At 42.7% G+C, this 26,277-nt stretch overlaps 3 protein-coding genes and 1 long non-coding RNA gene across 10 annotated transcripts; 2 read left to right on the top strand and 2 right to left on the bottom strand.

Annotated features, from left to right (window-relative positions):
- The first annotated feature begins 1,261 nt into the window (after positions 1 to 1,261).
- Positions 1,262 to 4,999, top strand: LOC109891147 (peptidyl-prolyl cis-trans isomerase FKBP11). The gene is made up of 6 exons (XM_020483481.2): positions 1,262 to 2,515; positions 2,738 to 2,800; positions 3,748 to 3,838; positions 4,219 to 4,252; positions 4,491 to 4,561; positions 4,733 to 4,999. The coding sequence occupies exons 1-6, from the start codon at positions 2,402 to 2,404 to the stop codon at positions 4,930 to 4,932; spliced, it is 573 nt and encodes a 190-aa protein (XP_020339070.1). The 5' UTR covers positions 1,262 to 2,401; the 3' UTR covers positions 4,933 to 4,999.
- Positions 4,775 to 11,841, bottom strand: drc2 (dynein regulatory complex subunit 2). 3 transcript variants are annotated; one of them, XM_020483479.2, is made up of 9 exons: positions 11,737 to 11,841; positions 9,999 to 10,231; positions 9,699 to 9,866; positions 9,274 to 9,443; positions 8,475 to 8,613; positions 7,850 to 8,047; positions 5,819 to 6,037; positions 5,533 to 5,685; positions 4,775 to 5,449 (listed from the first exon to the last, which is right to left on the bottom strand). In XM_020483479.2, exons 2-9 carry the CDS (start codon positions 10,143 to 10,145, stop codon positions 5,156 to 5,158), a joined length of 1,488 nt encoding a protein of 495 aa, XP_020339068.1. In that variant the 5' UTR covers positions 10,146 to 10,231; positions 11,737 to 11,841; the 3' UTR covers positions 4,775 to 5,155. The 3 variants fall into 3 exon arrangements, with proteins under 3 accessions (XP_020339068.1, XP_020339069.1, XP_020339066.1); XM_020483480.2 differs by having other exon boundaries at positions 11,776 to 11,841; XM_020483477.2 differs by lacking the exon at positions 11,737 to 11,841 and adding an exon at positions 10,457 to 11,435.
- On the top strand, positions 10,775 to 15,161 carry LOC116374212 (uncharacterized). The gene is made up of 2 exons (XR_004210043.1): positions 10,775 to 11,851; positions 12,091 to 15,161. It is a non-coding gene; the product is annotated as an uncharacterized LOC116374212 (long non-coding RNA).
- On the bottom strand, positions 14,780 to 22,457 carry LOC109891144 (zinc finger protein Eos). Of its 5 annotated transcripts, none has more exons than XM_020483474.2 (8): positions 22,212 to 22,457; positions 21,002 to 21,066; positions 20,769 to 20,867; positions 20,330 to 20,593; positions 19,971 to 20,138; positions 19,669 to 19,818; positions 19,407 to 19,535; positions 14,780 to 19,208 (listed from the first exon to the last, which is right to left on the bottom strand). In XM_020483474.2, the coding sequence occupies exons 2-8, from the start codon at positions 21,036 to 21,038 to the stop codon at positions 18,382 to 18,384; spliced, it is 1,674 nt and encodes a 557-aa protein (XP_020339063.1). In that variant the 5' UTR covers positions 21,039 to 21,066; positions 22,212 to 22,457; the 3' UTR covers positions 14,780 to 18,381. The 5 variants fall into 5 exon arrangements, with proteins under 5 accessions (XP_020339063.1, XP_020339061.1, XP_020339065.1 ...); XM_020483472.2 differs by having other exon boundaries at positions 19,407 to 19,538; positions 22,212 to 22,453; XM_020483476.2 differs by lacking the exon at positions 19,971 to 20,138 and having other exon boundaries at positions 19,407 to 19,538; positions 22,212 to 22,455.
- Between the last annotated feature and the right edge of the window lie 3,820 nt (positions 22,458 to 26,277).

Genomic DNA, 26,277 nt, shown 5'->3' with positions numbered 1-26,277 from the left:
GTCACAGAGAGGCACACACACAGTGGCAAGGTGAGTAAATGACAGGCTGTGGGAGTCAAATGCAGTGATTTATTTTAGACAAAGAACATTTTACATTTACATCCCGCCCTGAATGTAAGCCAGGGCGGGATCAGCCAGCGTCGGCTTTCCGCTTGCGCGATTCATTTGCAGTCTGGACGCGGAGGGGTGAACATCTCCTGCACTGACTGCAGCTGGGAGGGACTGCTGCGCGAGGACTGGGCTGCCTGTGAGTGCTTTGTGACGGGATTGGGCCCACGGCAGCACCCGCTGCTCGTTGAGAAGAGTAAGAACGATACGTGCTTTCACGTCAGACTCCAAAAGTCTCCAATAACACCAGATAAAGTCGCTAGATTTGTCGCTAGTCGATAAAAAAAAAACATGTGTTGCTAGAGGCAACACCTACTGTACTGGAGCGCCCCCGCCTCCAGACTGTGTACGTACGGGAGTGCTATTTTAAAAATGGACCAACAGAAGTATATATAGTGGGGTTCCTGCCAATGCCCAAATGCAGGAACGCTGCAATTGCGGGCAACAATCGCACCCTTCTCTTTTAAAGAGCTACATTTTAGCTAATGATTCATAAATACACTAGATGACTAATATGGGGTGCTGTGTTGAAACCAACGTGCCTCCATCTTGTAAAAAATATTTTGGAAGCTATAGAAATGCATTTATTAGTGTCTATATTTGTTTTGCCACATGTGTTATATTACAGACACCTTAATGAATATTTTTAAATGATATCATCGTGAGATAAACTAATTTTTTAAAATTCTTAAGCTATAATTCTTTTGAGATTTCTAACGTTACTAAATACAACAACAAAAATGCTTTAATACATGTACTTTTGTCCTTGAAACATTTAATTGAAATACTGTATAATTCCATTAATTCCTATGGAGGGCTGCTTATATTTTCTTAAAATCTGTGCCACTCCATTTAGTATGAATTGTTACTTTATGTTACGTTACATTACATGGGGCGGCAGGGTAGCCTAGTGGTTAGAGCGTTGGTTAGGCATTAAGGTTAGGGCTAGGGGTTAGGTTAAAGGGTTAGCTACCATGTTAAGTAGTTGCAACTGGAAGGTTGTGAGTTCAAACCCCCGAGCCCCGAGCTGACAAGGTACAAATCTGTTGTTCTGCCCCTGAACAGGCAGTTAACCCACTGTTCCCAGGCCATCATTGAAAATAAGAATGTGTTCTTAACTGACTTGCCTGGTTAAATAAAGGTTAAATTTTTTTTTTTTTTTTTTACATTGGTCTATGTAAATCCAGGACACTGAAATTAGTATGATATGTTAAGTAATCTAATGTCAGACCAAACATAAGACAAAAATGAAAGAAGCGTGGTTGGATGTATAATGCGAAAATATAGCATCCCAAAGGTTGCGTGTTTGAATCTCATCACAGACAACTATAGCATTTTAGCAACTTTGAAATTACTTACTACTTTTTAGCTACATTGCAACTACTTAACATGGTAGCTAACCCTTTAACCTAACCCCTAGCCCTAACCTTAATGCCTAACCTAACGTAGCGTATCATGCTAAAGCAGTCAAACTTATCATACTAAAGGAGTCGAATGTAGCATATCATACTAAAGCAGTCAAACAAAATATGTCATACTAAATTATCAAGACGTAGGATACTATACATCTTGCAATTCATATGATATTGGACGACCGCTACAACATTAATTGGTCAATGTAATGTAACATATCACACTAAATGGAGGTTCTGGATTGTAGTAGAATATAATACGTTTTGCTCTGAGACCAGGTTGCACTGGGGAGTGCCAATATGGCGGACCGATGGCTTCAAAGCCTCTATGATCAACCATAACATCAACAATCTAGGGTTTATGTATACATAATTGAGTCCAGCTGGCACACAGGTCAGTACAGACGGTGGTGACTGTCATGTGAGGTATGGAAAGTAAACAAACAAACAAGCAAATAGGCTATAGCGCTAATCAGATACAGCACAACGGGCAGCAACCATGGGAATCCCCATGATCTGAGGTTTCAGATCGCGATGAAAGTAGCCTGGTCCTAGGCCAGTTGAAAGGACATATCCTAACTGCTGGGGCTTTTATCAGACTCACAACTACCCTCAACCGACACGAAGAATGTAACTGCACCGTTACCCATCAGCAAGGGACTTCTGGGTTGCTGGCGGAATGTTTAAGGCGGGCACTTCGGCGACCCAGGTGTTTTAGGACAACGTCCGCGGTTCGGCTGCCCTGTTATCGCCATAGCCTAATATAACAACACATCAGCCTTAACCGGCGTCTAGCCTGTTTTACCTTCGATAGTCAATCGTCGGCGCTTGCATGCTCTACTGAAGTTAGTTGGATAGTTTTCCAAAAGGTCGGATTTACAATGAAAGCCAAGCCTGGGGTCATCCTAGTCATGCTTGCTGCTTTCGTTTATGTTGCAGCACAGGATGCTGAAGCCGAGCAAAATGTTGTGGAAGAGTTATTTGTGGAAACCTTGGTGAGTTCTGTCTATTTTCTCCAAAGCAGCGATAGGAAATTTGCGACTCTTGCACGTGCCGAATACAATGCATTGCAACATTCAGACCAAATTGAAAGCATGTAGGCCTATCAGCTTGTTATTGTTAACATTGATAATGTATCGCTTATTTATGTAATAAAACTATTTTATTTATTTGGAATACAAATTACTTGATTTTTTTCCCTTCTCTCCCTTCATAAGGTGAAACCCGAAACTTGCTCTATAATGTCAGAAATGGGAGACACGCTACAAATCCACTATACGGTAAGAAAAAAGTGTAAATTAATAGCCTAACTAACATTTCAATTTCAAAGGTAGGCTAGGCACCGCCCTGTTTGACATAAGCCTACATGCTTATTGAGACAAAAAGTGTTCTCTGCAATTTGAAGTGGTGCTGATTCATTGCACCTCGATACATTTGACTCGATACGACGTTGCCTATGTGGCACGGTGTGAAGTAGCAAGTTCATTTTTGACTAAAGACGGGGAAATTCGTGTGCCAATCAAAGATTGTCATAAAAGCAACTTTCAGTTTTGCATTACACTTAGTTTGTAATCATATCTGGGATGGCAAGTAAATTGCGTGTTTTACCCCATGTGCAATGGACACGTTTTCAGCGTGCCAAACATTCTACTCGGTAGGTAGTGTGATGGGGGAGCTGCAACACGTCAGCACTCCTGCTCATTACCAGATTTCTATAACATGTGGTTTTGATAAGTAAAATACCTAACCAGGCGTTGTACGATCTGTCATGTCTGAGCAGGAGAACATGACCAAACCAGAAAGGATGATGCATAACTGGGCCTAAAATCTGTCTTCAGCAGTAGGTGGCGTTTTCTAATCTTAACCACACTGCCAACCTTACATTAAAACCAAAAAGCACATTTTGTTTTCATTTTTACGATAAAGCCATTTTTGACTGTGGCTATTAACTTGTGAAAACCGTTGTGCTGGTTGTTCACCGGTGTGTCTGCCATCATTGGCTAGAATGGTCCCATGTGACTTAATTGACAGACGAGGTCATTGATTCAACCAGTGTGCCCAGTGCAGCCACTCCTGTAAAGAACGTTAAACAGTATGTCAAGTGTTTCACAATTTGCTGTGACTTGAACGGGATGTGCATCTTAACCTTCTATTTAGATTAGAATCACAGCTTAGGTGCAAAATCTCTTAACATGCACCTACCATATTGTTCCAATGCTCTGAACAGGGTAAACTGCTGGCAGGTGGCAAGGTGATTGACTCATCACTGTCCCGGGACCCCCTTGTTGTTGTGCTGGGAAAGAGGACAGTTATCCCTGGTAAAATCACAACCATTCAAAAAGACAGTTTGACAATATATTCATCACACAAAACAGGAACACTAGCTTAAGTTAACAGTATTCTAAACTGGGTGGTTCTAGCCCTGATTGCATGGCAGCTGTGGTATATCAGACCTTATACCACAGGTATGACAACATTTATTTTTACTGTTCTAATTAGGTTGGTAACCAGTTCATAATAACAATAATGCACCTGGGGGGTTTGTGGTATGTGGGCTGTATCCAGCCCTTAGTGGTATATTGGCCATATACCACACCCCTTCGTGCCTTATTGTTTAAATATACCTTTAAATATAGCTCACACTTGCAGTGCAGTGTTTGTTATTGCATCATTCACTGGGATACTGTATCTCCAACAGGTCTGGAACAGAGCTTGGTAGGAGTTTGTGAAGGGTAAGTAAACAGTCAAGGTCTGCCAATACAACATTTTGAAGTGGACTACGTTCATTTAGAACCACTTCCACTAGGAATTCAATATGACTTGGCTAAGCAAGGACAATGTTTCAAATATCGATATTACCACTGTGAAGCAAATCAAAGATCCTGTCTCAAGTTACTTTGGTAAAATGTCACAAATAGTGGATAACATAAATCTATGAGAATAACCTTGTTCTGTCTTATGGTCCTCTAGACAAAAAATCAAGACCACTATTCCACCACACCTTGCCTATGGAAAGCGAGGATACCCTCCCACCATCCCAGGTACTTAAACACATCTGCATACACACACAATAATAAATACAGCAATAAATGTCTCACCTTGATAACTGTCTAGCTAGTCCAGCACCTTTTCAAAGGTCTGGCTGAGCACAGCAACACACACACAACTCAGTAGTTGATCCTCTCTCACTCTTCTTCCCTCTGTCCTGTTAGCTGATGCTGCCCTAGAGTTTGAAGTGGAGGTGATGTCACTGATCCAGGTAACCCCATGGCAGAAGATGGGGAACGATGTCTTCCCTCTAGTGTGTCTGGGCCTGGTTCCCACTCTGCTGGGCATGGTGGGCCTCTACCTCTATAACAAGGCCAATGCCCAGCGGCCAGGCAAGAAGGCCAAGAAGAGAAAGAATAAATAAAGGAAACTCACAGAACTATTTAAATAATAAAATGTAAAAACAACAAGGGAACGTTGTTATTATCGGATGGAATAGTCCTCTTTTATTTGATGGATATTGTAAGACACCTGGTAGAAAGAAGTAACACAAATAGAATAAGGAATTGAGTTCTGTCAGGAGTGCATTCTGGCAGTTTGAAGTTAATCTAGGAGTGATGGTGTGTGATGTGAGCCTGTTATTGAGTCTACAGCGTGCGCTGCACAACATGTGCTGCCTCAATGACAGTGTGGCGCTTGCGTTGGGCATCAGCAGTGGGTTGAACAGCGAGGGTGGGCCGTGACACCATCAGCAGGGGGTTGCGATGGCGGAGGATCTCATCACTAACGGAGATGCCATCCAGGTACTGGCGCAGTAAGATCCGCAGTTGCTGGTTCTCCTGGGTCAGAGCTCCTCTCTCCCGTTCCAAACACAGCCGCTCCAGCAGAACCTTGTTATAACGCTGCCAGAACCGCTCCAGAACCAGGTAGTCTAGCATGGCCTGAGCACACCGGGTTACAAATGAGAAGTTTGGTGGGAGTCACAGGTCAGATCAGTGTGTGTATAATACAGTACTACCAATACCTGTGCCAGCTCCTCAGATGGAGGCTCCATAGTATTAGCTCTCTCCTGGCTCTCTTCCTCAGCAGTGAGAGATGAGGTGTAGAAGGGCAGGACTTTCTCATATTCTGTCTCCAGTTTACGACACATCTCAGCCAGACGCAGCAGCCTCTCCCCCTGATCCACAACATCACAGGACAGGGTGTGAGAATTCATAGGAAGTGAATGTGAGTCAGTACACATGCATAAGTGTGCTGTGTATGTTTGGTTGCTAAATGTACATACTGTATGTGTCTACATGCATTAACACCTTAGTGATGATGCCCTGTAGGTTCTTGGCAGCGGCGTTGCTGTGCACGGTGAGGTTGGTGAGCTGGTTCCTCTCGGCTGCTCGGGCACGGCTCAGCTGTGCCTTGAGCTGGCGAGCCTGCAGGGTCACCTCCTCCCTGGCCGCCCTCAGGCCCCGTGCTGCCCCCTCACTCTCCTTCTGGCTGGAGTTCAGCCTAGAGCGCAGAGCAGATATGGAGTCCTGGAGGGGAGAGACACCAATACAGTGGGAAACGAGCACTCATGCTGACATACACAGAGGGCATGCATGAATACTGTATTCAAATAAAGTTAATACAATCACATATAACAGATGAGCAATATAAGCATTCTATTTTCATATGGCAGACTGTTGCTCAGAGTAGTCCTCTTGACCCTGTATTCTACATAGGAGGAATTCAGACCTGAATTACGTGCCTGTAAATGGAACTTAATTCCCTTTTTATGCATTTTTCTCTGCGTATTCTGACCTTGATCTTAAACGCATGTGACAGCCAGATATTAGTTTGGGGAGGTGATCACAGAAATGGAGGTGTGTCTACAGATTCATCTATTCTGACCTTGACTTAATTCCCTCATAATTTCACCACCTTTACTCGCGAGGAAACCATGAATAAGGTCAAGCAACCCGTCGGTTCCAAGTAAAAAAAAAAAAACTACTTTATTTTTACCCGATAGTAATAACGCCATTCTCCAACGCACTGTAATTTATAAATTAATAAAGAGCTAGGTAAATGAGTAATCCGTTTGGATAAGGGGATTGTAAATATAAATAACAATTGGTTTTGGTTTATTTTAATTTATGATCGCTGGAGACAAATTTGAAATCAGTAATATGGCTGCAAACTGAAAAGCTTATCAACATGACAGGTATTTATGCTCCTTTCCCACAGTACGAAATGTTGTGCCGCTATGCATAATTTAAATCGTATGGCCTTATAACTTTTAAGGATAAATCTTGGAAATGCATAGCCGAGCAGAATGACAGTCATGCCAAATTGTACCTTTGTGCGCTCTAGAATGTTTTAGTCATATTCCCCAACTTTTCCTGTTTCCTATAATTTTCTATTGGTAGCGACCTTAAGTAATAACCACACATATTTAACTGACAACTTAGGGTTAATTCCCTTCATTCCATTGTTTGATTTGGCCGACCTTTATTTGTTTCCTCTAAACGCTGTCCTGTCCATGTGGTTGTTGCGGAGGGTCGCTAGCAGTAGTAAAACATTTTTATTTACAAGTTGTCCAATATTTTGGGACATGTAGCCTATTTGAATAATTATGGAAGGCAGACCAAATGTGGCAGTTTAAACCTGGAGCTTGGCGCACGGTTCACGACAACTGGACTGTTGTCATCACAGTTCCATCATCAGTGAGGATTAAGGTAGATTTATAGGACTACACTTTTCTCCCCTTCCAATATTTCATGGATTGAACAACTGAATATGGTAACTTTCAGGATGAACCAAACCTATGTATTTTTGATTAATCAATATGCGTTGTGCATAAAGGCACTCCAAACCATTTTTAAAAAATGTATTAATTATGTAGATTCATAAATACTTTAGTAATCCTAAATAATCGACAGACTTTTAAATCTACTAAACGGAGACTAATATGATTAACATATTTTGATTGCTTTCTTCATTGATTTCTAATACTCAGAACCCGTTCTCTCAATATATTCTAGTGAGTCTTGAGAAAATTATAATCAAAAGGTACACTGTATTTAACGGGATGGCTTTTGATAAATGTACTGAAAACACTATTAAATGAAAACTCCATGAGAAAATCTGTTGGCCAACAAGTGGGAGGGTTTTCAGCAGTTTAATTAAATGTATTCAGTGCGGATATTGGAGGCACACCCACAGAGTTTGTTGCACACCTGCATACGGTAAGTCTGAATACCAAATACTGAGACGTGTTTCAATCAAAACATGTTAAAAGGGCATAGATTTCTGAAGTCTGAATCGGCCCCCCATTGGAAAAGTAGTCTCTGTAGCCCTACACTGACCTGCATCTTCTGCAGCCTCCTCATCTGCGTGTCGATCTCCTGGGCACTGCGCTGGTCGCGGGTCCTCAACGCCTCAAAGGCGATGTGACGGTCCTCTGTAGCCTCATTGTAGCTGCGTAGGGCCTGTTGAAACTGACGCCACAGGCCCTCCACCGTCCCCTCTAACTGGATCCTCAACGCATGTTTCTCCTCTATGTTCTAATGGGAGTGGTGAAAGGAGATCACAGATCACAGACAGGGAATGTAAGCCAGCTCACACAACATCCCCTAACAGCTGGTTCAAGGCTTGTTTTGTTCTGTTCATAATGATTAAGGTTAAAGGGATACTTCGGGATTTTGGCAAAGAGGCCCTTTATCTACTTCCCCAAATGATGAACTCAGATGAACTCGTGGATACCATTTTTATGTCTGTGTCCAGTATGAAGGAAGTTAGAGGTAGTTTTGTAAGACAATGCTAACTAGCGTTAGCCCAATGGCTGGAAGTCTATGGGTATCTGCTAGCCCGCTAAAGAGGAGAAATTATCCTAGACCAATTGCGAGGATCTGCAAATGGAGGGAGGGGAAATGAAAGAGGCCCACCAGAGGGAAAAACAACTAATGCTGGTTGTCTGAGCCAGACCCCTACCCTGTTCTTGATGTCGTCTCTGGTGCTCTGGTAGTCCTGGCGAGCCTCCCCGTCTACCTCCATGTAGAACTGCTCCATGGCAAAGGTCACATCCTCCAGGTAAGCACACTCCTGCTGGTGCTGGGACAGGATCTGCTCCCTGGGAAACACACACACATTTAAGTAATTTAGCAGACACTCTTATCCAGAGCGATTTATAGTTAGTGCATTCATCTTAAGACAGCTAGGTGAGACAACCACATATCTTAGTGATAGTAAGTACAATTTTCCACAAAAAAAGCTATCAACAAAGTCAGTACTAGTAGGAAAAAGTCAAGTGTGAGTGTTAGTTCACGAAAGGTAAAGTTTTTTTTTTTTTTTTGGGGGGGGGGGGGGGGGTGGAATTATTTAAGATACACACTCTCTCACACACACACACACACAACAGGAGGCTGCTGAGGGGAGGACTGCTCATAACAATGTCTGGAATGGTGTGTAATGGCTGGAATGGACTGAATGGTATCAAACACATGGAAATGATGTGTTCCACACCATTCCATTTACTCCGTTACATCCAATTAAGGTGCCACAGGTCGCCTGTGACACACACGCAGCTGTCAATTCACATACAACACAGAGCATATCTAGTAAATATCAAACTTGCATCTATATCAAAGCTTTTCATCTAAATAGGTTAGTGCAGCATAATTCAGTTATTAATTGTTGTGCAGAACTGTGTATAGTGTCTCTGGCTGTCTATTAGAGAACTGGACGGATAGGTCTATCTGTCATGGTGTGTGTCAGAAGGTTTTACACACACCTCTCAGAATTGAATTCGTAGCTCAGTCCCTCCAGGCCGCTGTTCCACTGCTGCTCCAGGGATGTCAGCCTACCCTTCTGCAGGGCCAGCAGGCAGTCCACACACTCCAGGTGAGAGCGCAGGGCCTGGGCTGACTGCTGCTCTGCCTCACTCAGGTCACACACCAAACACTACAGCAGAGAGAGAGATATAGACTGTCACACCATAGGCGGCCGGTGATACCTAAATTTGGGAGGACATAATGGCTGGAACAGAATTCATGGAATGGTTTCGAAGACATCAAGCACATGGTTTCCATGTGTTTGAAACCACTCCATTCCAGCCATTATTATGAGCCGTCCTCCCCTCAGCAGCCTTCTGAGTCTCTCACACACACCAAGAAGAAGTCTCTCACAGATGCTTGTGGAAATAAATAAATACCTAACCTTGATGACACTGTCCTTCCGGTCCAGCACCCTCTCAAAGGTCTGGCTGAGCACAACAATGTCACTGCGCAGTTCAGCTGCCCGTGTCTGGCGGAGAACTGCTCGCCACTGCTGCGTCAACTTGTGCAGGTTCACTGCACTGTTGCGCTCCTCCTTCTGCAGCTTATCCTGGTTGCATTACGGGTAGAGATGATGGGGACAGTACTTAGAGGTCATGCAAGGACATTTTGAGAATAGAATAGGCTTAACAAGTTGCATCAGGCTGTGTGACTTTTCATTGGGTTACATTCTTGAACGTACCTTGAGAAATTGAGTTAGCATGTCTTCCTTCCTTTTGGCCATCTCGTCCTCTGCCTGGGCCCTCTGCTGCATGTACAAGAGTCTCTCTTCCTCCGTCATCCCTGCCTGCTTCCCTGCTCCCCCCTTTTTTGCACCCTTCTTTGGCATGGTTCCTCTCTCAAGCTCCTCCTGGGGTGCTGTTTTGGTGTCACTCGGCCCACGTCGCTCTCTTCATTCAGAATGGGAAGCCAAGACTTAAGAGGTAAGACAGACATACTTTTAGAAAATGAGGAACCCACACAAAACAGCCTAAACATTTAATTAACATCAAGTTGGTTGTCATCCAATAACCAAGCAAACGCATAGTAAAGAAAACTCATGACCAATGCCTAGCTACTGTCCAGAGCCTGCCATGTCCGTGCAGTTTACAAACAACCTGTAATTGTATTTGCGACAACTAACATGATGCGATGTCTTACCTGTGTGAATTCTAGAGATATGATAGCGGGATCTCCACAAAATGAGTTTGTGTTTGGTCTCCTAGCAACATTCTAGGAGTTAAACCCACCCAGGGGGCGCGCCAGACTGCACATACCGCGCCGCCAATGTGCCAAAAATAAAGTGCTAGGAAAAATGCTATGCATCGACAAAGCAATCATTATCAATGAATGAACAATATCATAAAATGAATTAATTTAGTAACTTGTGATAATGTGCAAAGTAGGTTTATCAATACCCAGTTGCAGAAACGATACATTATGCAAATAAAGCAAGCGTAATTTGCGTAACATAATGGCAAATGTGCCCTTTCTTGGGAGACATTTCTCGCTGTCCAGGACAGACAGGAAAACGTAAACGCATGCTTTTACTCTCTAGCAAATTGAAATAATTTACAATTAGCATTTAAAGGAAAGTATTGGAATGCCGAAGCGAAGCACCAGTCAATTTGTAAGATCAACAGAGAAACTTCGATTGTACAAACAAATGTTTGTAAATTGCGGATTAATGGAAATGCATAATGGGAAATGACGTCTATTACTAGCAAAGATGCCACATACATATCCTTCCGCAGAAAAATAGTATTGTTATTTTGTAGAACTAAAATTATTTGATTTATTTGATAATAGCATAATTATGCAAACTATATATTAAAAACAATACATATGAGTGCTTTCATATGAGTGCTTTCTGTGTCGTTCACAACATTCACAACATCCAGGGTTGCTAGAGAGATATAATTCGGTCGGCACCCATCCCTCAGGTCCTGTTCAAAATTGTGAGTGCTTAGCTGAATTGCCCATGATTTTGAAAACGAATTAGTTTTCTAAAAACTCTCATTGTTGGGAAATGTACGGTCGGCACCCATGCTTCCGGTCCAGTTCGTTTATATTCTGATGCAGAAAAAATGGAACGTAGTCGCCAGCGAGTTCGTTGCAATAGTGTTTCTATTTCCGGCAACATTCGCGTGACGCTAGCGCATGCAAAAGGGGTACTTTCCTTTGAGAGCTTGAAAGTTTTACACTGACAGTACCGCACAAAATCTTAAAATCAATCACCCTGACAATCATTATATGTTCAGTACGAGGCTGTCACAATTTGATGAAGGAGGCAGTTTTTACAACAGCCATGTTTAGAACACCAACCGCTACGTCGATCTGTGGAGTCCCATATGACCTGCATCCACCTCCTAAAGACACAGTCTTTGCGGCTCTGGCTCAAAGCGTTTAATCTAAAGAAACGTCCCTTTGTATGCTCCTACCAATTCTTTGACAATAAGTTTACAGTCGAGCATCCACACCCAGAAAAATGGCTTGGCTACGATACTCCACTCGTGAAGACGCGTCGGGTGTTGGTCAGGCAGTCATCAGTGACAGGTAACGTTAAGCCAAACGCTTGAGCAGTTTCATGCTCTCATTTTGTGTCTCCCTCTTGCTCTTGTAGCTAAGCAGTCTCATAATAGCACAATTTATTTCCTCTACAACTCAATAATAAAAAAATATATATACTTAATTATTATGATTATTACATATTATTAGGAGCATCCATGCAGTATGGTGTTTTGTTATAAATTGTCCATTGACTTGTTTAACAAGCCATCCTGATTTCTTAACAGATGACACAACAGGTTCAAGTTTTCACCAAATTGAAAATGGGGATTGGCCAACACGAATAGAAAGAATTGATTTACCTTCAGAGAAGGATGCCCAAACCCAATGGGAAGACCCATCTCTAAGTGATCACAACTATAGCTCAGGTGATCATGTAAAGCTCACTACCTGTGAGGCAGGGATACAGTGCCCAGCAGCACCACTCTACAAAACCCTGCTGAGGAATGAAGCACTCTGTTGACTGCATACAGGCTTGTCTCTTGCTACCCTTTCTACCCTCCTGGTAGAACATCTTCTACCCTTCTACAAAGGCAGCTTTCAATTAGACCTGACAGACCAACTTCTGATGACACTGATGAAGCTCAAATTGCTGCTGCAGTACCTAGCAGAAAGGTTTGGTGTTTTCCAGGGTATTGTCATTTGAGTGATTAGTTATTGGATTGACATGATGGAAGAGAGTCTGAGGGAGTACATTCCATGGTTGCCAAGGGAGTTCATCCGTGCTACAATGCCACAATGTTTTAAGGACTACTACCAAGGACCAACCTGGATTATCGTCTGCTCAGAAATTGCTTTACAGAATGCAAGAATCTGGATTCAAGGGGGGAGTCATTCAACCATTACTACACCCAGAACACTATCAAGTACCTTGTGGTCGGTCTGGTGATGTTAATTTCTTCAGCATATGGAGGTAGATGTAGCAACAAATATATAACGTTGGATTCTAGGTTCTTGGAGAACCTCTGTCCAGATGATGAGGTCATGGCTGACCGGGGCTTCACAATCCATGAACTGGTGTATAAGAGGAAGGTTAAATGAACAATTCCAGCCTTCACAAAAAGAGGCGCACAGCTGTCAGTGGAGGACACCACATGTACAAGATTGATAGCCAACGTGAGGGTCCATGTGGAACGCGTAATTCAAAGGCTCAAACGGTTTAGAATCATCTCACAGTCAGTGCCAATCGACCTCTCATCGAAAATGAAATACTTTGAAATACTTTGTATCTGTGCTGCCCTGTGTAACCTGTGTGGTGATATCATTCATGAAGATGTTGAATCAACTGATCAGTCAAATGCAATTCACAGGGTTGATTTCCCATTATGAATTAAAGTTGTCTAAAGTTACGTTAATACGTTAATACATTTCAATTAATTATATAACAACTCAACTGAATTATTTGTTTTACATACTCATTAATATTAATAAAAAACAGCCATAAAAATAATTTCTACAGTACTGTGACTGTTGATGCAGTAAGTTAGGCTTTTTAATTGAATATTGTATAACTGTGGACCAGCTAGCTAACTAGATTGCTAATTTGCCGGTACGGTATGGTTGGTTAGCTAGTTTCTTGCATATTCTGGCAAAGACCACTGCACTAATAGGAAACTCTTTGGCAACAATTATGAACATTTTCTCTTTTTGTATGTGGAATAGGGCTTAAATTGAGGAAACTGAACTTGAGCCTGCTTGAAACTTGGGTTTTGTTTTGGTTGACCAAGAGTCGGTATGTCGCAGGTTGGTTCTTTGTATGCACTGTATGTTTGTGATAAACAAATTATTCTACCTATATTAATTATACTGTAATTACTGATGCAGCATTTGTGATGTTTTTAGATCAGTTGATTGAGCCTTGCTAATGGGAGTAGCTAATTGGCTGAAATGAACCTACACAAAGGACTGGAGTTGAGGAACACTTGTGAATAACTCGACAGTGAGCCTCTGCTGATGTTTCAAGATATTCATTATGTCTTTGTTTATAGACTAAGAAGAGACGGAACTGTGGTCGTGCCAAGAAGGGCTGTGGGCATGTGCAGGGACAAGGCCATAAAAAAAGTTTGTCATCCCGAACATTGTTGAGGCTGCTGCTGTAGATATCTCAGAGGCTAGCGTGTTTGAATGTGAGTAGATTGTTGAATGGTCTGAGGGCAACTAGTCATGTGATGCTAGCATTGAATGGCACTGGAGCATGTATTTTGTTTGATTAGATCCACCAGATCCTTGGTTTATTACACTTCATACTCAAACATCCTTTCTTCTGGCAAGCCTGTTTTGCCCAAGCTCTATGTGAAACTGCACTACTGCGTGAGCTGTGCCATCCACTGTAAGGTGGTCAGGAACCACAGAGGCCAGGAAGGACCGCACACCACCATCCCGCTTCAGGCCCAGTTGTGAATACTCAAGCACCAAGCTCTGCCATGGCCATTAAATGGTGATCATGAATGTCGAACTCATTCCATGGAGGGCTGAGTATGTGCTAGTTTTCTTTATTTCCTTTCAATTTGTCCAATTAAGACCTACACAACCAGGTGAGGGGGAGTTCCTAAATAATCAGTGACCGTAATGGATCAATCAAGTACAAGGGAGGAGCGAAAACCCATGGAATGAGTTTGACACCTGTGGCCTGCACAAATCCTCATGTCTGGGATACCTGCTTGGATTGAGAGAATCCTCAGTCAAATACAGAAACTGACATTTCCATTCTTGCCTTTCCTCTAACGTTGGCTGTTATTGCATGATGTGATTGTGGAATACTGTTCTGATGGAATGTGTTCTCTTTCTACAGGGTGGCCCACCCAGAGTTCCTCCACAGCCCATGTAAAACAGATTGATTTGAATATATTTTTCACTTGCAAAACATTTATATACATCTTTATAAATATGAATGTCTTATCATTGTAGAAAATATCAGCCAGTCAAGTGTATTTATTTGGAATACTCTCCTTCAATACAGTACAAAATTTACAGTAGTTTAATCTTGATACACAAATACTTAATTACATTATGGTACATGAAAAAAGGCTCTGCAGTTCAAGCGAATCCACACAATTCACAGGGGCAGGAGTAAAGGTAACAGAGCAGATAGTCAAGTCAAAGGGAACACAAACACAGTGCAATCAAGAAACCTTGAAAGGGAAAGGAACATTGAAACTAGGGCAAAAACAAGCACACATCAGTAACAAAATATTTTTCTCTGAAGCTGGGGTGACTTAAGGGGAAATACAAAATAAGCTTGACTCATTTGTCCTTTAGATTTTTGTGAAATCTTTTAAGGTTTAGGAGACCACATTGTTACCACATGCACCAGGTTTTGAAACCATAACGGCAATCCAGTGTAGTACACCAAATAATAAAATCCAGGATCACCTCCTTTACTTTTTTTCAAGGATTTGCTTACCTTCTGGTCAAAATGGATTTCATGTAAGAGAAACTGCACTGGACACTGCCAGGGCAAGTATGAGACAACCTAACTAGACAAGGATAATAGGACAGGATAACTGAATTGGCATTTTCACACTTACCAAAGCCCAGACATCTCTGCTAGTATTTCCGTTGACAAGCTCTTTTATATAGCTCTGTTAGAACAAGCCATCTATCTACTCTGGGACAGGCAGAATTCATTCTTATAAAGACCCGTAATATCATACATAGATCATGCCATCTCAAACTTCAATCTTTGGCAGTTAATGTACATTATTGTGTACATGCCATTTGGTTTACAGAAAAAACTGTTTTTGCATCATAACACATGAGTCACATGAGTCACAGGCACATTTGTAAATGGAAGCTATTGTGAGATGAGTCAGAAGCTAGAGTTTTGTGCTGTGCCATCAGCCTGATTTGTGGAACGACAAGGTCATGTCAATGTAGCTAGGTGTCGGATTGGTGACTGATGTGAAACAGCTATAATTAACACTCATTAAAGTCCCCCCCCCCCCCCCCTAATATCTGTCACATACATTTGTTACTTCTTCTTGAGATTGACCCTGGACCAAGTGTTCTGTCCTCAAATCTATGTTGAGCCAACATCCTCAAACAGTGAACATCAGGGAGTAAGGCACAATAGACCGATTTTTAAAGAGAAACAACAGATCTGGAGAGATCCTGCCCTTTGAATTAGTGTGAAACGATGCACAACTTCCACATCAGTTCAATAATCAAACAATTTTTTATTTACATTCTAAATATGATCTAATTTGAAGAGTAATTACATATCCGTTCATAAGGCATTACATTTAGAACCGCAGTACAGATTAACATTAATGCAACTATGCCCTGTAATTAAATAGTTTAAGATCTTTTCTGATATTTTCTTGTACTCCACTTCAAAGCCACATTCCTTCTTTTTTGGTAAAATGTATTAACATATCAAATAGTGAAGATACAGAGCTGTCACTGTCAAAACATAAAAGGTCAAATTAACCACCAAAATAAATAAACATTCACCAAACCGTTATCCCCCCCAGAGGCAATTATGAGGTAAAGTTTCATTTATTTTATAAAGAAATCCCATGGCAGATTTTCCAGTCTGTCATACTTCATCTGTGTCATAAGTAGGGCCAGTAGTTTCGCTTGACCATAGAAAATTCTGGGGCCCTAATCAAGAGCTATAAACCCCACGGGCTTCCAAGTTCATTCACTGTGAAGACAAAGAGATTAGGTAAACAAGTAAGGCAACTGCCAAAACCAATCAGGACCTAACTGACCCCTTAGCCTCAGTTTCCTAATCTCTCAATGTAAGTGCTTTTTTAAATTCACAAGTGCGTATTCATCAAGTTCCTTTGAGCAAAGCATTGTTGTGGAAAATAACATACAAACTATACATCTTGGTAGTCAAAGTTGACCAAAGGGATCTAGGAGTCATGATTCCAAGGAAAATGTTTACCAACATCAGTGCTCTATAAAAACAAGTCCAATGAGAAAAAAGGAAAATCATTGAACAAGAATAAGCATTTCAACGTCACTTCGGAAGAACCACGTCTCAACCACAGAGGACTGTGGACAACCACACACACTACTCATTTATGCCTTAGCAGCAGGTGACAATCTTCTGGACATGTACTTATCAACTGAATATTTTAAAATCTTTTATATGCCCGAGTGCTTTTTTAAAACATGTTTATTTCCTTTTTGGACGATGTAATACAATTTACATCAACATGATTAGGCTACTTAAGAAATGAGTGACTGTGCAAATCAAAGTGACTAGTGAAGGGCAATCTAGAATTCAGCATGGGCAGGCTACTTAGCATCATCAAAATAACTACATCTTCTCATCCATAAAGATATATGTTGGCAAGACAAGGCTGTTAATACATGTCCCCCAGGTCAACGTCATGAAAGGCACAGTACAATGAATATACAATTGTTTTAAGTCTCACTTGTAAATAATAATCATGTTTAGGTTTGTTTTGTAGTACACAAAGCAGTGGGATATCAAGGACCTAAAATGACCAAAAATCTTATCCCAGCCCTTTGTTGACGTCAACTCCAAAATAGTGGCAGTGGCTCTCTTCTTTTGTGGAATGACTTTTAAAAACGCTTTATTTCTTTCAACATGCTGCACAGAGAAAGTTGCAGGCCATTAATGTAATCTTCTTTAAATATAAATTCTCTGCAGGTATCTCAGTGCAACAAAAGCAATTAAACAAAACAAACATACTGCACCCCATTCCACGACATTCACACTGCTAAAAGCCTAAAACTCTCATTTAACTTAACTTCCAAAATAAACAAACATACACACATATACACAAACTGAAATTCAAAAGTGCACTCCTCATTGAGGCCAACCCCTCAAATCTCTTATGAACATTTAACTTGGGATCCTGGGTCCAGTCTGCACCGCAACTTATTAAAATAAATGACCAACAGTAATATATACCATCTACACAATCTTAAACAACACTGTCTGCCACACCCCCAGGGACTAGGTGTGTTACGGAATGGAATAGATCCGTTAAGTGCTTTTCAAATAGAGCTTTGACAAATTCCAAGGAAGCCTGACTGTTCTTGTTTTTAATCTTGGTTAAAATATTGATTACAGTGCAGTCGACGAAACAACTCAAAATGTCACATATAAATCACATTGTCTAGATGGTAGCATCGCTGTTTTGTGCACCAAGTTTTTACCAGGATAAGAGAGGAAAGGTAGACCACAGCAGAGAAAGGCACTGAGGATAAAAAATAAGTGCATTCACTCCCTTTACTTCAGAATAAAATCTATTTGAAAGTGCATTTTCTCATTAAGAATTCATGCATTTTGAAAAGTGCATTCAGAGTGGTGAGGATTCTCTTTCCTTTTTTAAAAGTGATGCAATTGACCTAATGTGCCTATTTGAAGTCAAGGTTTATGTGGTAACAGTATCAACGCCTTTGCACAAATAATTTACTCAAAGCAGTTTCGAACTACCCTTACCCCCTATTGTGATGCAGACCAAACCCAAGCAGGCCCTTCTCTCAGAGTAAAAAAACAAACAAAACCTAAGTACAGAGGCCTGCCCAGCCATCCCTCAGCCTAGCAGGTGCTCCCCGCGGACAATGTGCGAGGAGAACTCGTAGCGGTCCTGGCTGCGATGGCCACAGATGTTGCACTCAAAGGGCTGGCGGAAGCCGTGGCAGCCCATGTGGATGGTGAACATGACGTGGTCCAGGAAGAGCACGCGGCAGTGCTCGCAGCGGAAGGAACGCAACACGTGCCCCTCTCCGTCCACCACTCGAAACGCCTCCCTGGAGGTGGGGGAGCCTGGGGCCGGGGGGGTGGCAGAGTTGCCATCCTCTTCCCTCTCCCTGGCGTGGCTTGGGCTGTGTCTGTCCCTACCCCTGTGGTGCAGTAGGGGCAGAGGGGGTGGGTGGTGGTTGGAGTGGAGGTGGTGATTGTTGTTGTGGAGAGGCAGGGCAGGCGCCACATTGCTTAACACTTCATCCGGCATGCTCTCAGTGTCTGTGGAGTCCTGGCAAACGTTGCTAGGCGAAGGGGCGTGGCTGCGGCCAAGAGGTAGGTCCTCGTGACCCTCTGCAGCCTCCCTGCCCCCCACTCCTGTGGACCCCAGGCCAGCCCCGGCCCCCATGCAGTCCAGCCTCGGCCCCAGCGGCGCCATGGGGGTGTGAGCCGAGCTGATGACTGGCCGGAGCTCTGACAGGCAGGAGGGGTGAGGGGGTGGCAGCCATAGGGGTCGGAGGCCTTCAGATCCACCAGCTCCTGGCACCCCCAGGTAGCCTCCTCCCAGGACGGTGTAGTGTGGCTGGTCCAGACCGTGGTGTTTCTCCCCGTCCTTGTCAAAGGCAGCGCTGAGCTCGAAAGGCGTGTCAGCTAGACTCTGGCGCATGTGCTTCTGTCCTGCAGGGCAGATGGAAGGCAGGGAATCACACTGTACCACAACTCAGAGAAACTAGTGAGGTGAAGGTAGGTCTTTTTCTTTAAAACAGACACCTGATCTCATCAATGATGTTGTACCCTTTGTGTTACCTGTGTGTGTGTGAGAGAGTGGTGCCTTTGCTCACCCCACCCCTTTACACATTCCAATTATGTGCTGACCTACAAATTTCTGTGGTGTGAATCTCTTGCGTTTGGTGATGCTGTTGGCCAGCCGATCGATGAACGTAATCTTGTCTGAGGAAGGTTGCAGCAGGTTGTCAGGCATGAATTCCAGGTCCCTCAGCTCCTCTACTATAGAAGACATGACCACACCGTAGATAAAAGCAGTAACATGCAGTGTTTGTGTATGTATGAATGTGATTTAAATGTCAAAGTTATCAAGGCTCTATAGGTTGCTCTGTGTGCGTTTGTTTGCCACTACCTTGAGTGTGAGCACTGGCTGGCTTCTGTGTCTCCAGGCTCTGCAGGTAGCTGTGGCAGCATTCGCGGTGCTCTTCCAGGGTGCTCTGCTGCTTGTAGCTGCGTCCACAGTAACTACACTTATAGGGCTTTCCCACTGTGGGAGACGACACTGGGGAAAAAGTCAACGTACCATAAATACAGTACATACAGAATGTGTGTGTGTGTGTACTTTGCACAGGAACTGACAGGCTCAACTCAGACCCTATTTTCTTCACCCAAGTGTGTGCGATAATGTGTGTACAATAAGTGTATCCCTCTCACCCGAGTGAGTGCGGACGTGGCCGGTGAGAGCGTCCCGTCTGCGGCATGCATAGCTGCAGAAGGGACATTTAAAGGGCTTCTCCCCTGAGTGCAGCTTAATGTGACGCAGCAGGTTCCCCTTCTGTGTAAAGGAGGCCCCACACTGATTGCACTGGAATGGCCGCTCACCTGGGGGAGGCACATACCCGTTTACACACCCCGAACAAACCAAATTTCAAACCAGTTTGAGTAATTTGAAATCAGTTTCACTCCCAGTCACGTGCCCAAATCACAATGTCAACCTGGTTTCGGGGCAGATCTGCTCCACAAACTAATCTTATCGTATAAAGGACTAATCACTCAATTAATTGGTCAGTCACCTGTGTGGCTGCGTTTGTGCACCATGAGGACATTGGGCCCAATGCAGATCATCCCACAGACGTCACACTTGAGTTTCCCATTGGGCAGCCGGGTGGCACCGCCTGGTGACATGGGCTCCGGACTGGCCAGCTCCCTGTAGCCGCCTCCTGCCTCTCCTCCCTGCTCAGAATCCCCCTCCTCCACCTTGTCCCCTTTCTCATCCTCTGGTCCTGTGCCACGGCCCACCTCCTCGTCACTGTACAGTTCCACTTTGATGGAGTTAGCTGGAGAGAGACAGTGAATAGACCATGAGAGTGACATACGATGAGAGCAGACACAGCTGTGCTTGCTAAAGTTGAATAAAAACATCTGAGCCACAAAACCAACTACCATACGCTCCCTTAGGAATAATAAAGTTCCCTACTGCTACAACAAAGGAATTGACTAACTGGAACTGACCACTAAGAGAACGGCTGGGGGAAGTGTGCTGGCTGTTGGGGGTGCTCACTGTGCGGCCTCCCACGGCCCCTGAAAACTCCCTTGAAGAGTCTCCACTGCCTGCAGTCCACACACACAGACAGACACACCACACAGGCCTACTGACAATCTATTCAGTCATCTCAATAATGTCACAACCATAAGGTCAGTAAGTCAGCTAATACAAAGGACTGTCCATGCCCTGCCCTCCATACCTGACATGTAGGGATGGCCATTGCAGTCTTCATCCATTCTATCACCAGCGAACTGAAGGAAAAAACTAACAGGTAGAGAAGAGCCTCTAAATTATTACAGTTGTTCTTCTGTACAAACATTCACAGTTCCAGGAAATGCATAGTAGATGAAAATTCCTGAAGTGCAACTGGCCCTCATTGAGCCAAGCCCAGCAATTTCAGGGGACATGAAATGGAGCTAGATACAATGGCCTTTTGTTGAACACTTAGCTATCAATTTCTTCAAGACTATGGACTAGGCCTATACTGTCTGTAATATTAGGATAGTTGGTTGGTAGAGCTAGATTGCAATACAAGCAAATATGCTACCAGCCATGTACATAACAATTAAAGACTAACTGGGCAAAACCAAGATACATTTGGCTAAGTTTATGTACGGAAGAAAGTCACTAACACTCAGTCAATGTGTATCGAAACATCTAGTTAGCTACTTTACTTGTTTACAGTGCGACAGCCTAAAAAGCTACATTGGTTATGCAAGTTATTATAACCACCAAACAGACTTTATTCTTGCTGGGTAACGTTACCCGTTTTTGTTCACTTTGGTGGGGGTTGTAACCTGTACTACCTTAGCAAAAATAATATTGTGTTAGCACAGATGAAAGGGTTAGCTAGCTAGTTATGATATTTGACGTTAGTCAGATGGCTCATTTAGTTGGCTAGTTTGTTAGCACATGCTAGCTAACTGAGCTCAGCCACCACTAGCTAGCTGTCTGGCCAGCCTGCCAACTGATAAAGTTGTTAACGAACGTTACTACTGTAACTAGCCAATTGCTTTCAGATACCTAACATTGGCTAGCTAGCTACCGATGTCAGAAAGACCGACAGTGACAGTTCGATATAACAATAACAAAATAGTAAAGAAAAGATTACTCTTAATGATGCCTAGCTAAATCATATCGATTGCAAACATTGTATATACAAGTGTTTACTCTCAATTCCACGTTTTAGCATGTCTGGCTGGCTGGCTGGCTAGTTACATTAATAATGTTTCTTAAGCGGTTGCTATGGTACCCACTGCCCAGAAACATTCACTATTGCTACAGCTAATCAGTCGGCTAGCCTATCTGGCTGATGGCATCGTCAGCTATACACTTAGTTAAAACCATTTAAACAAAACATCTGTAGAAACAGCATCTACACAAATCTTTTTTTCGAAAATCTCCCGTACCTGTCACGATAGGCCTCGATTCTGTGATTTTATTTTTCTGGTTCTCCGCTTGTTTTCTCTTGCGGCGACAGCATCTCCCGGCAGCATTTACCTCAAATCCTAAACAATTTCCGGGATACAGACCGGTTTAATCCAACTCCCATGGATTCTCATCAACAGAATGTCGTGTATCGAGTTTGTGGCTCCGCTAAGGACTGCCATCTTCCCCCACTGACCCACATGTTGCACATTAAATGTCACATAGGACCTAGGACTTACAAAGTCCCGTTTTTTAATTCAGAGGAAAATTTGATATTTTTTTATTCCCTGTAGGGTGTCTTTCTTTCATGCAATGATTTGTTGCACACTCTTGGCAATTCCCTTTTCACCAGTGTTGTATTTTTACTAAACTAGGCTGCCCTTGTATTCATCAAAGATGGTTTCATTTAGGCTGCAGCCCACTAGCAGTATAATTTTTGTTCCCTAAAGATTTTGATGAGTGGAGGGTTTATGAAAATCAAGTGGTTGGGAAGAAGAAGTGTAGTAAAATCGTTTGAAGGATAAAATAGCAATCATAAGACTGCGAAAGAGTCGGGTACAGTCACTGATCATGTCTAAAATAATGCAGATTGACTTCAAACATTTATACTGACCTGGGTGAAAAACAAGCTCAATCACATATTCGTATTCCTAAAACTAGAACTTTGGCAGTGGTAGTAATGTTAAAGACAGTATACGAAACAGTTTAGATCGGCCGTTTACTTATCTTCCACAGGGTGGCACTACTGCTGTACAGGGTGTGTGTGTTTCTGTGTCCAAAAGAGAAAATGTGATTGCATGGTACATCCAAATAAGGCCATGTAGAGCCTGAGAACTATCGGAATAGGTTTCCGTTGATTTAATTACATGATATCAGTTGAAATGTGGCATTCTGGTGTCTCTTGATGCGTCTTGATTCTTGACTCTTGATTGTGTACGTTTGTGTATTCCATGTGTAACTGTGTTGTTTGTGTCGCACTGCTTTGCTTTATCTTGGCCAGGTCGCAGTTGTAAATGAGAACTTGTTCAACTGGCCTACCTGGTTAAATAAAGGAGAAATACATTTTATAAAGTCTCTCACATACAGTGCATTCGGAAAGTGTTTTTCCACTTTTTTTTTAACGTTACAGCCTTATTCTAAATGGATGAAATTGTTTTTTCCCCCTCATCAATCTACACACAATACCCCATAATGACCAAGCAAAAACTGATTTTTAGAAATCTTTGCAAATGTATATCACATTTACATAAGTGTTCAAACCCTTTGCTCAGCACTTTGTTGAAGCACCTTTGGCAGCGATTACAGCCTCGAGTCTTCTTGGATATGACACTACAAGCTTGGCACACCTGTATTTGGGGAGTTTCTCCCATTCTTCTCTGCAGATTCTCTCAAACACTCATCAGGTTGGATGGGGAGCGTTGCTGCACAGCTATTTTCAGGTTTCTCCAGACATGTTAGATCGGGTTCAAGTCCAGGCTCTGGCTGGGCCACTGAAGCAATTCAAAGACTTGTCCTGAAGGTGAACACCTTTGCCCCAGTCTGAGGTTCCGAAGCACTCTGTAGCAGTTTTTCATCAAGGATCTCTCTGTATTTTGCTCCGTTCATCTTTCCCTCGATCCTGACTAGTCTCACAGTCCCTGCCGCTGAAAAACATTCCCACAGCATGATGCTGGCACTATGCTTGACCATAGGGATGGTGCCAGGTTTCCTCCAGACGCAACGCTTGGCATTCAGGCCACAGAGTTCAATCTTGGTTTCATCAGACCAGAGAATCTTGTTTCTCATGGTCTGGGGGTCCTTTAGGTGCCTTTTGTCAAACTCCAAGCGGGCTGACGTGCTTTTTACTGAGGAGTGGCTTCTGTCTGGCCACTCTACCATAAAGGCCTGATTGGTGGAGTGCTGCAGAGATGGTTGTCCTTCTGGAAGGTTCTCCCATCTCCACAGAGGAACTCTGGAGCTCTGTCAGAGTAACCATCAGGTTCTTGGTCATCTCCCTGACCAAGGCCAGAGTCATCTCCCCCGATTGTTCAGTTTGGCCGGGCGGCCAACTCTAGGGAGAGTCTCGATGGTTCCAAACTTCTTCCATTTAAGAATGATGGAGGCCACTTTGTTCTTGGGGACCTTTGATGCTGCAGACATTTTTTGGTACCCTTCCCCAGATCTGTGCCTCGACACAATCCTGTCTTGGAGCTCTAAGGACAATTCCTTCAACCTCGTGCCTTGGTTTTTTCTCTGACATGCACTGTCAACTGTGGGACGTTTTATAGACAGGTGTGTTCCTTTCCAAATCTTGTTCAATCAATTGAATATACCACAGGTGGACTCCAATCTGTCACACCCTGATCTGTTTCACCTGTGTTTGTGCTAGTCACCATCCCCTCCAGGTGTCGCCCATCTTCCCCATTATCCCCAGTGTACTTATACCTGTGTTCTCGGTTTGTCTGTTGCCAGTTCGTTTTGTCCGTCAAGCCTAAAAGCGGGTTTACCCTTGCTCCTGTCTTTTTCTATAGTTCCTGTTTACTAGTTTTCCTGGTTTTGACCATTCTGCCTGCCCTGACGCTGCCTGCCGTTCTGTACCTTTTGACTCTGATTTGGATTATTGACGTCTGCCTGCCCTTGACCCGTCGTTTTGCCTGTCCCTGTTCTAGTAATAAACTTTTGTTACTTCGACACTGTCTGCATCTGGGTCTTCCCTAAAACGTGATACAATCAAGTTGTAGAATCATTTCAAAGATGATCAATGGAAACAGGATGCACCTGAGCTCAATTTCAAGTCTCATAGTAAAGGGTCAGAATTTTTGCTCTTATACACTTTTACAATATAGCCAATTCTGACTTTGCAGTTGGCACATCTAGCGGAAATTGGACAACTAATTACCCTAATCTGTTGTTTTTTTATGTATTTTTATTTTGGAGTCATGGATGACTGATTGGGCTCATTGCTTCGAGTTGAAAAATAAATGCTGCTTTAGAGAATCGCCAATGCTATAAATGCTTTTGCTTTTACTACAGGCATTGCAGTGTTTTTCGTAGTTACCCAATTGAAAGTGCACATTTACTTCCATGACATTTGTTTTAGGCTACCAGCATGTAAGATAAACATGCACAATTATACAGGATACCCTTACAAAAATGCACTGCTGTTAAAATGCACTATAACTGCAGTTCAATTAAATAATGGTTGTTTAATTAATTATATCTGGTAGCTTGCTGTGTGTGTTGGCTTCTAATGGTAATCCTTTTTTTCTTAGCTAATAGCAGTGTTTATTGGGCTGCACATTTTCTTCTGTTCCACTGAATTATGTTTTGAAGTTCTATTATGACTAACTACATTTGTTGTCAGAACTTAACAAAGAACACGTAGGCCTATGTATTTTATTTCAACATCATACTACAATCCACCAGGATTTACAAAACCCAATTTGTATTGCATTCATTTTAGCTAGGTAATGTTAGCTCTCTGGCTAATCGTCCATGGACATGGTACGTTTTAATTTCTACTTGTTGTAGGCGTTGGTTGTAGCTAGCTAGCTAACATTTTGACATTTTAATATCTGTTTAGTCAATGATAGTAGATGTGTGTTTGTTCTCTGCGTGTGTGTGTGTTAGAGAGATGAGGTTCACAATAACTTTAGAAAATGTCAGGTCAACGTTGTCATGCTAGCTATGTGTGTGTGTTCTGTGTGAGAGAGAGATGAGGTTCACAATAACTTTAGAACACGTCAGGTCAACGTTGTCGTGCTAGCTATGTGTGTGTGTTCTGTGTGAGAGAGAGGAGGGGCGAGAGATGATGATTATGATCACAATAACTTATAGAAATGATTGTCATCATGTCAATATTGTCATGCTAGCTGTGTGTGTGTATGAGAGAGAGAGAGAGAGAGAGAGAGAGAGATGGTACATAAATACACATATACGAAACATTGATCGTGTGTGTGAGACAGTAAACTAGCCTAATTCTTGAAACGTGTACCCCCGAAAATGGATGTGAAGATTTTCTTGATTAATCAGAGATCCCTGTATTTTTATGCATTTTGTATTTGACAA

This window comes from Oncorhynchus kisutch, linkage group LG5 (genome assembly GCF_002021735.2).
Source record: "Oncorhynchus kisutch isolate 150728-3 linkage group LG5, Okis_V2, whole genome shotgun sequence".
NCBI lineage: Eukaryota > Metazoa > Chordata > Actinopteri > Salmoniformes > Salmonidae > Oncorhynchus > Oncorhynchus kisutch.
The sequence above is the reverse complement of the archived record's forward strand: the minus strand, read 5'-3'. Positions and strand labels throughout refer to the sequence as shown.

Bases quoted from the DNA above. Each gene is read 5' to 3' on its own strand.
- LOC109891147 (XM_020483481.2), top strand. From the start codon at position 2,402: ATGAAAGCCAAGCCTGGGGTCATCCTAGTCATGCTTGCTGCTTTCGTT. The intron at 2,801-3,747 runs GTAAGAAAAAAG...TGCTCTGAACAG, and splicing joins CGCTACAAATCCACTATACG to GGTAAACTGCTGGCAGGTGG. The intron at 3,839-4,218 runs GTAAAATCACAA...TATCTCCAACAG, and splicing joins AAAGAGGACAGTTATCCCTG to GTCTGGAACAGAGCTTGGTA.
- LOC109891144 (XM_020483472.2), bottom strand. From the start codon at position 21,038: ATGGATGAAGACTGCAATGGCCATCCCTACATGTCAG. The intron at 20,594-20,768 runs GTCAGTTCCAGT...GTCTCTCTCCAG, and splicing joins CCCCAGCCGTTCTCTTAGTG to CTAACTCCATCAAAGTGGAA. The intron at 19,539-19,668 runs GTAGTGGCAAAC...TGTCTTCTATAG, and splicing joins AGCCAGTGCTCACACTCAAG to TAGAGGAGCTGAGGGACCTG.
- drc2 (XM_020483479.2), bottom strand. From the start codon at position 10,145: ATGCCAAAGAAGGGTGCAAAAAAGGGGGGAGCAGGGAAGCAGGCAGGG. The intron at 8,614-9,273 runs GTGTGTGTAAAA...TGTGTTTCCCAG, and splicing joins TACGAATTCAATTCTGAGAG to GGAGCAGATCCTGTCCCAGC. The intron at 5,686-5,818 runs GTGTTAATGCAT...GTTGTGGATCAG, and splicing joins TACAGGGCATCATCACTAAG to GGGGAGAGGCTGCTGCGTCT.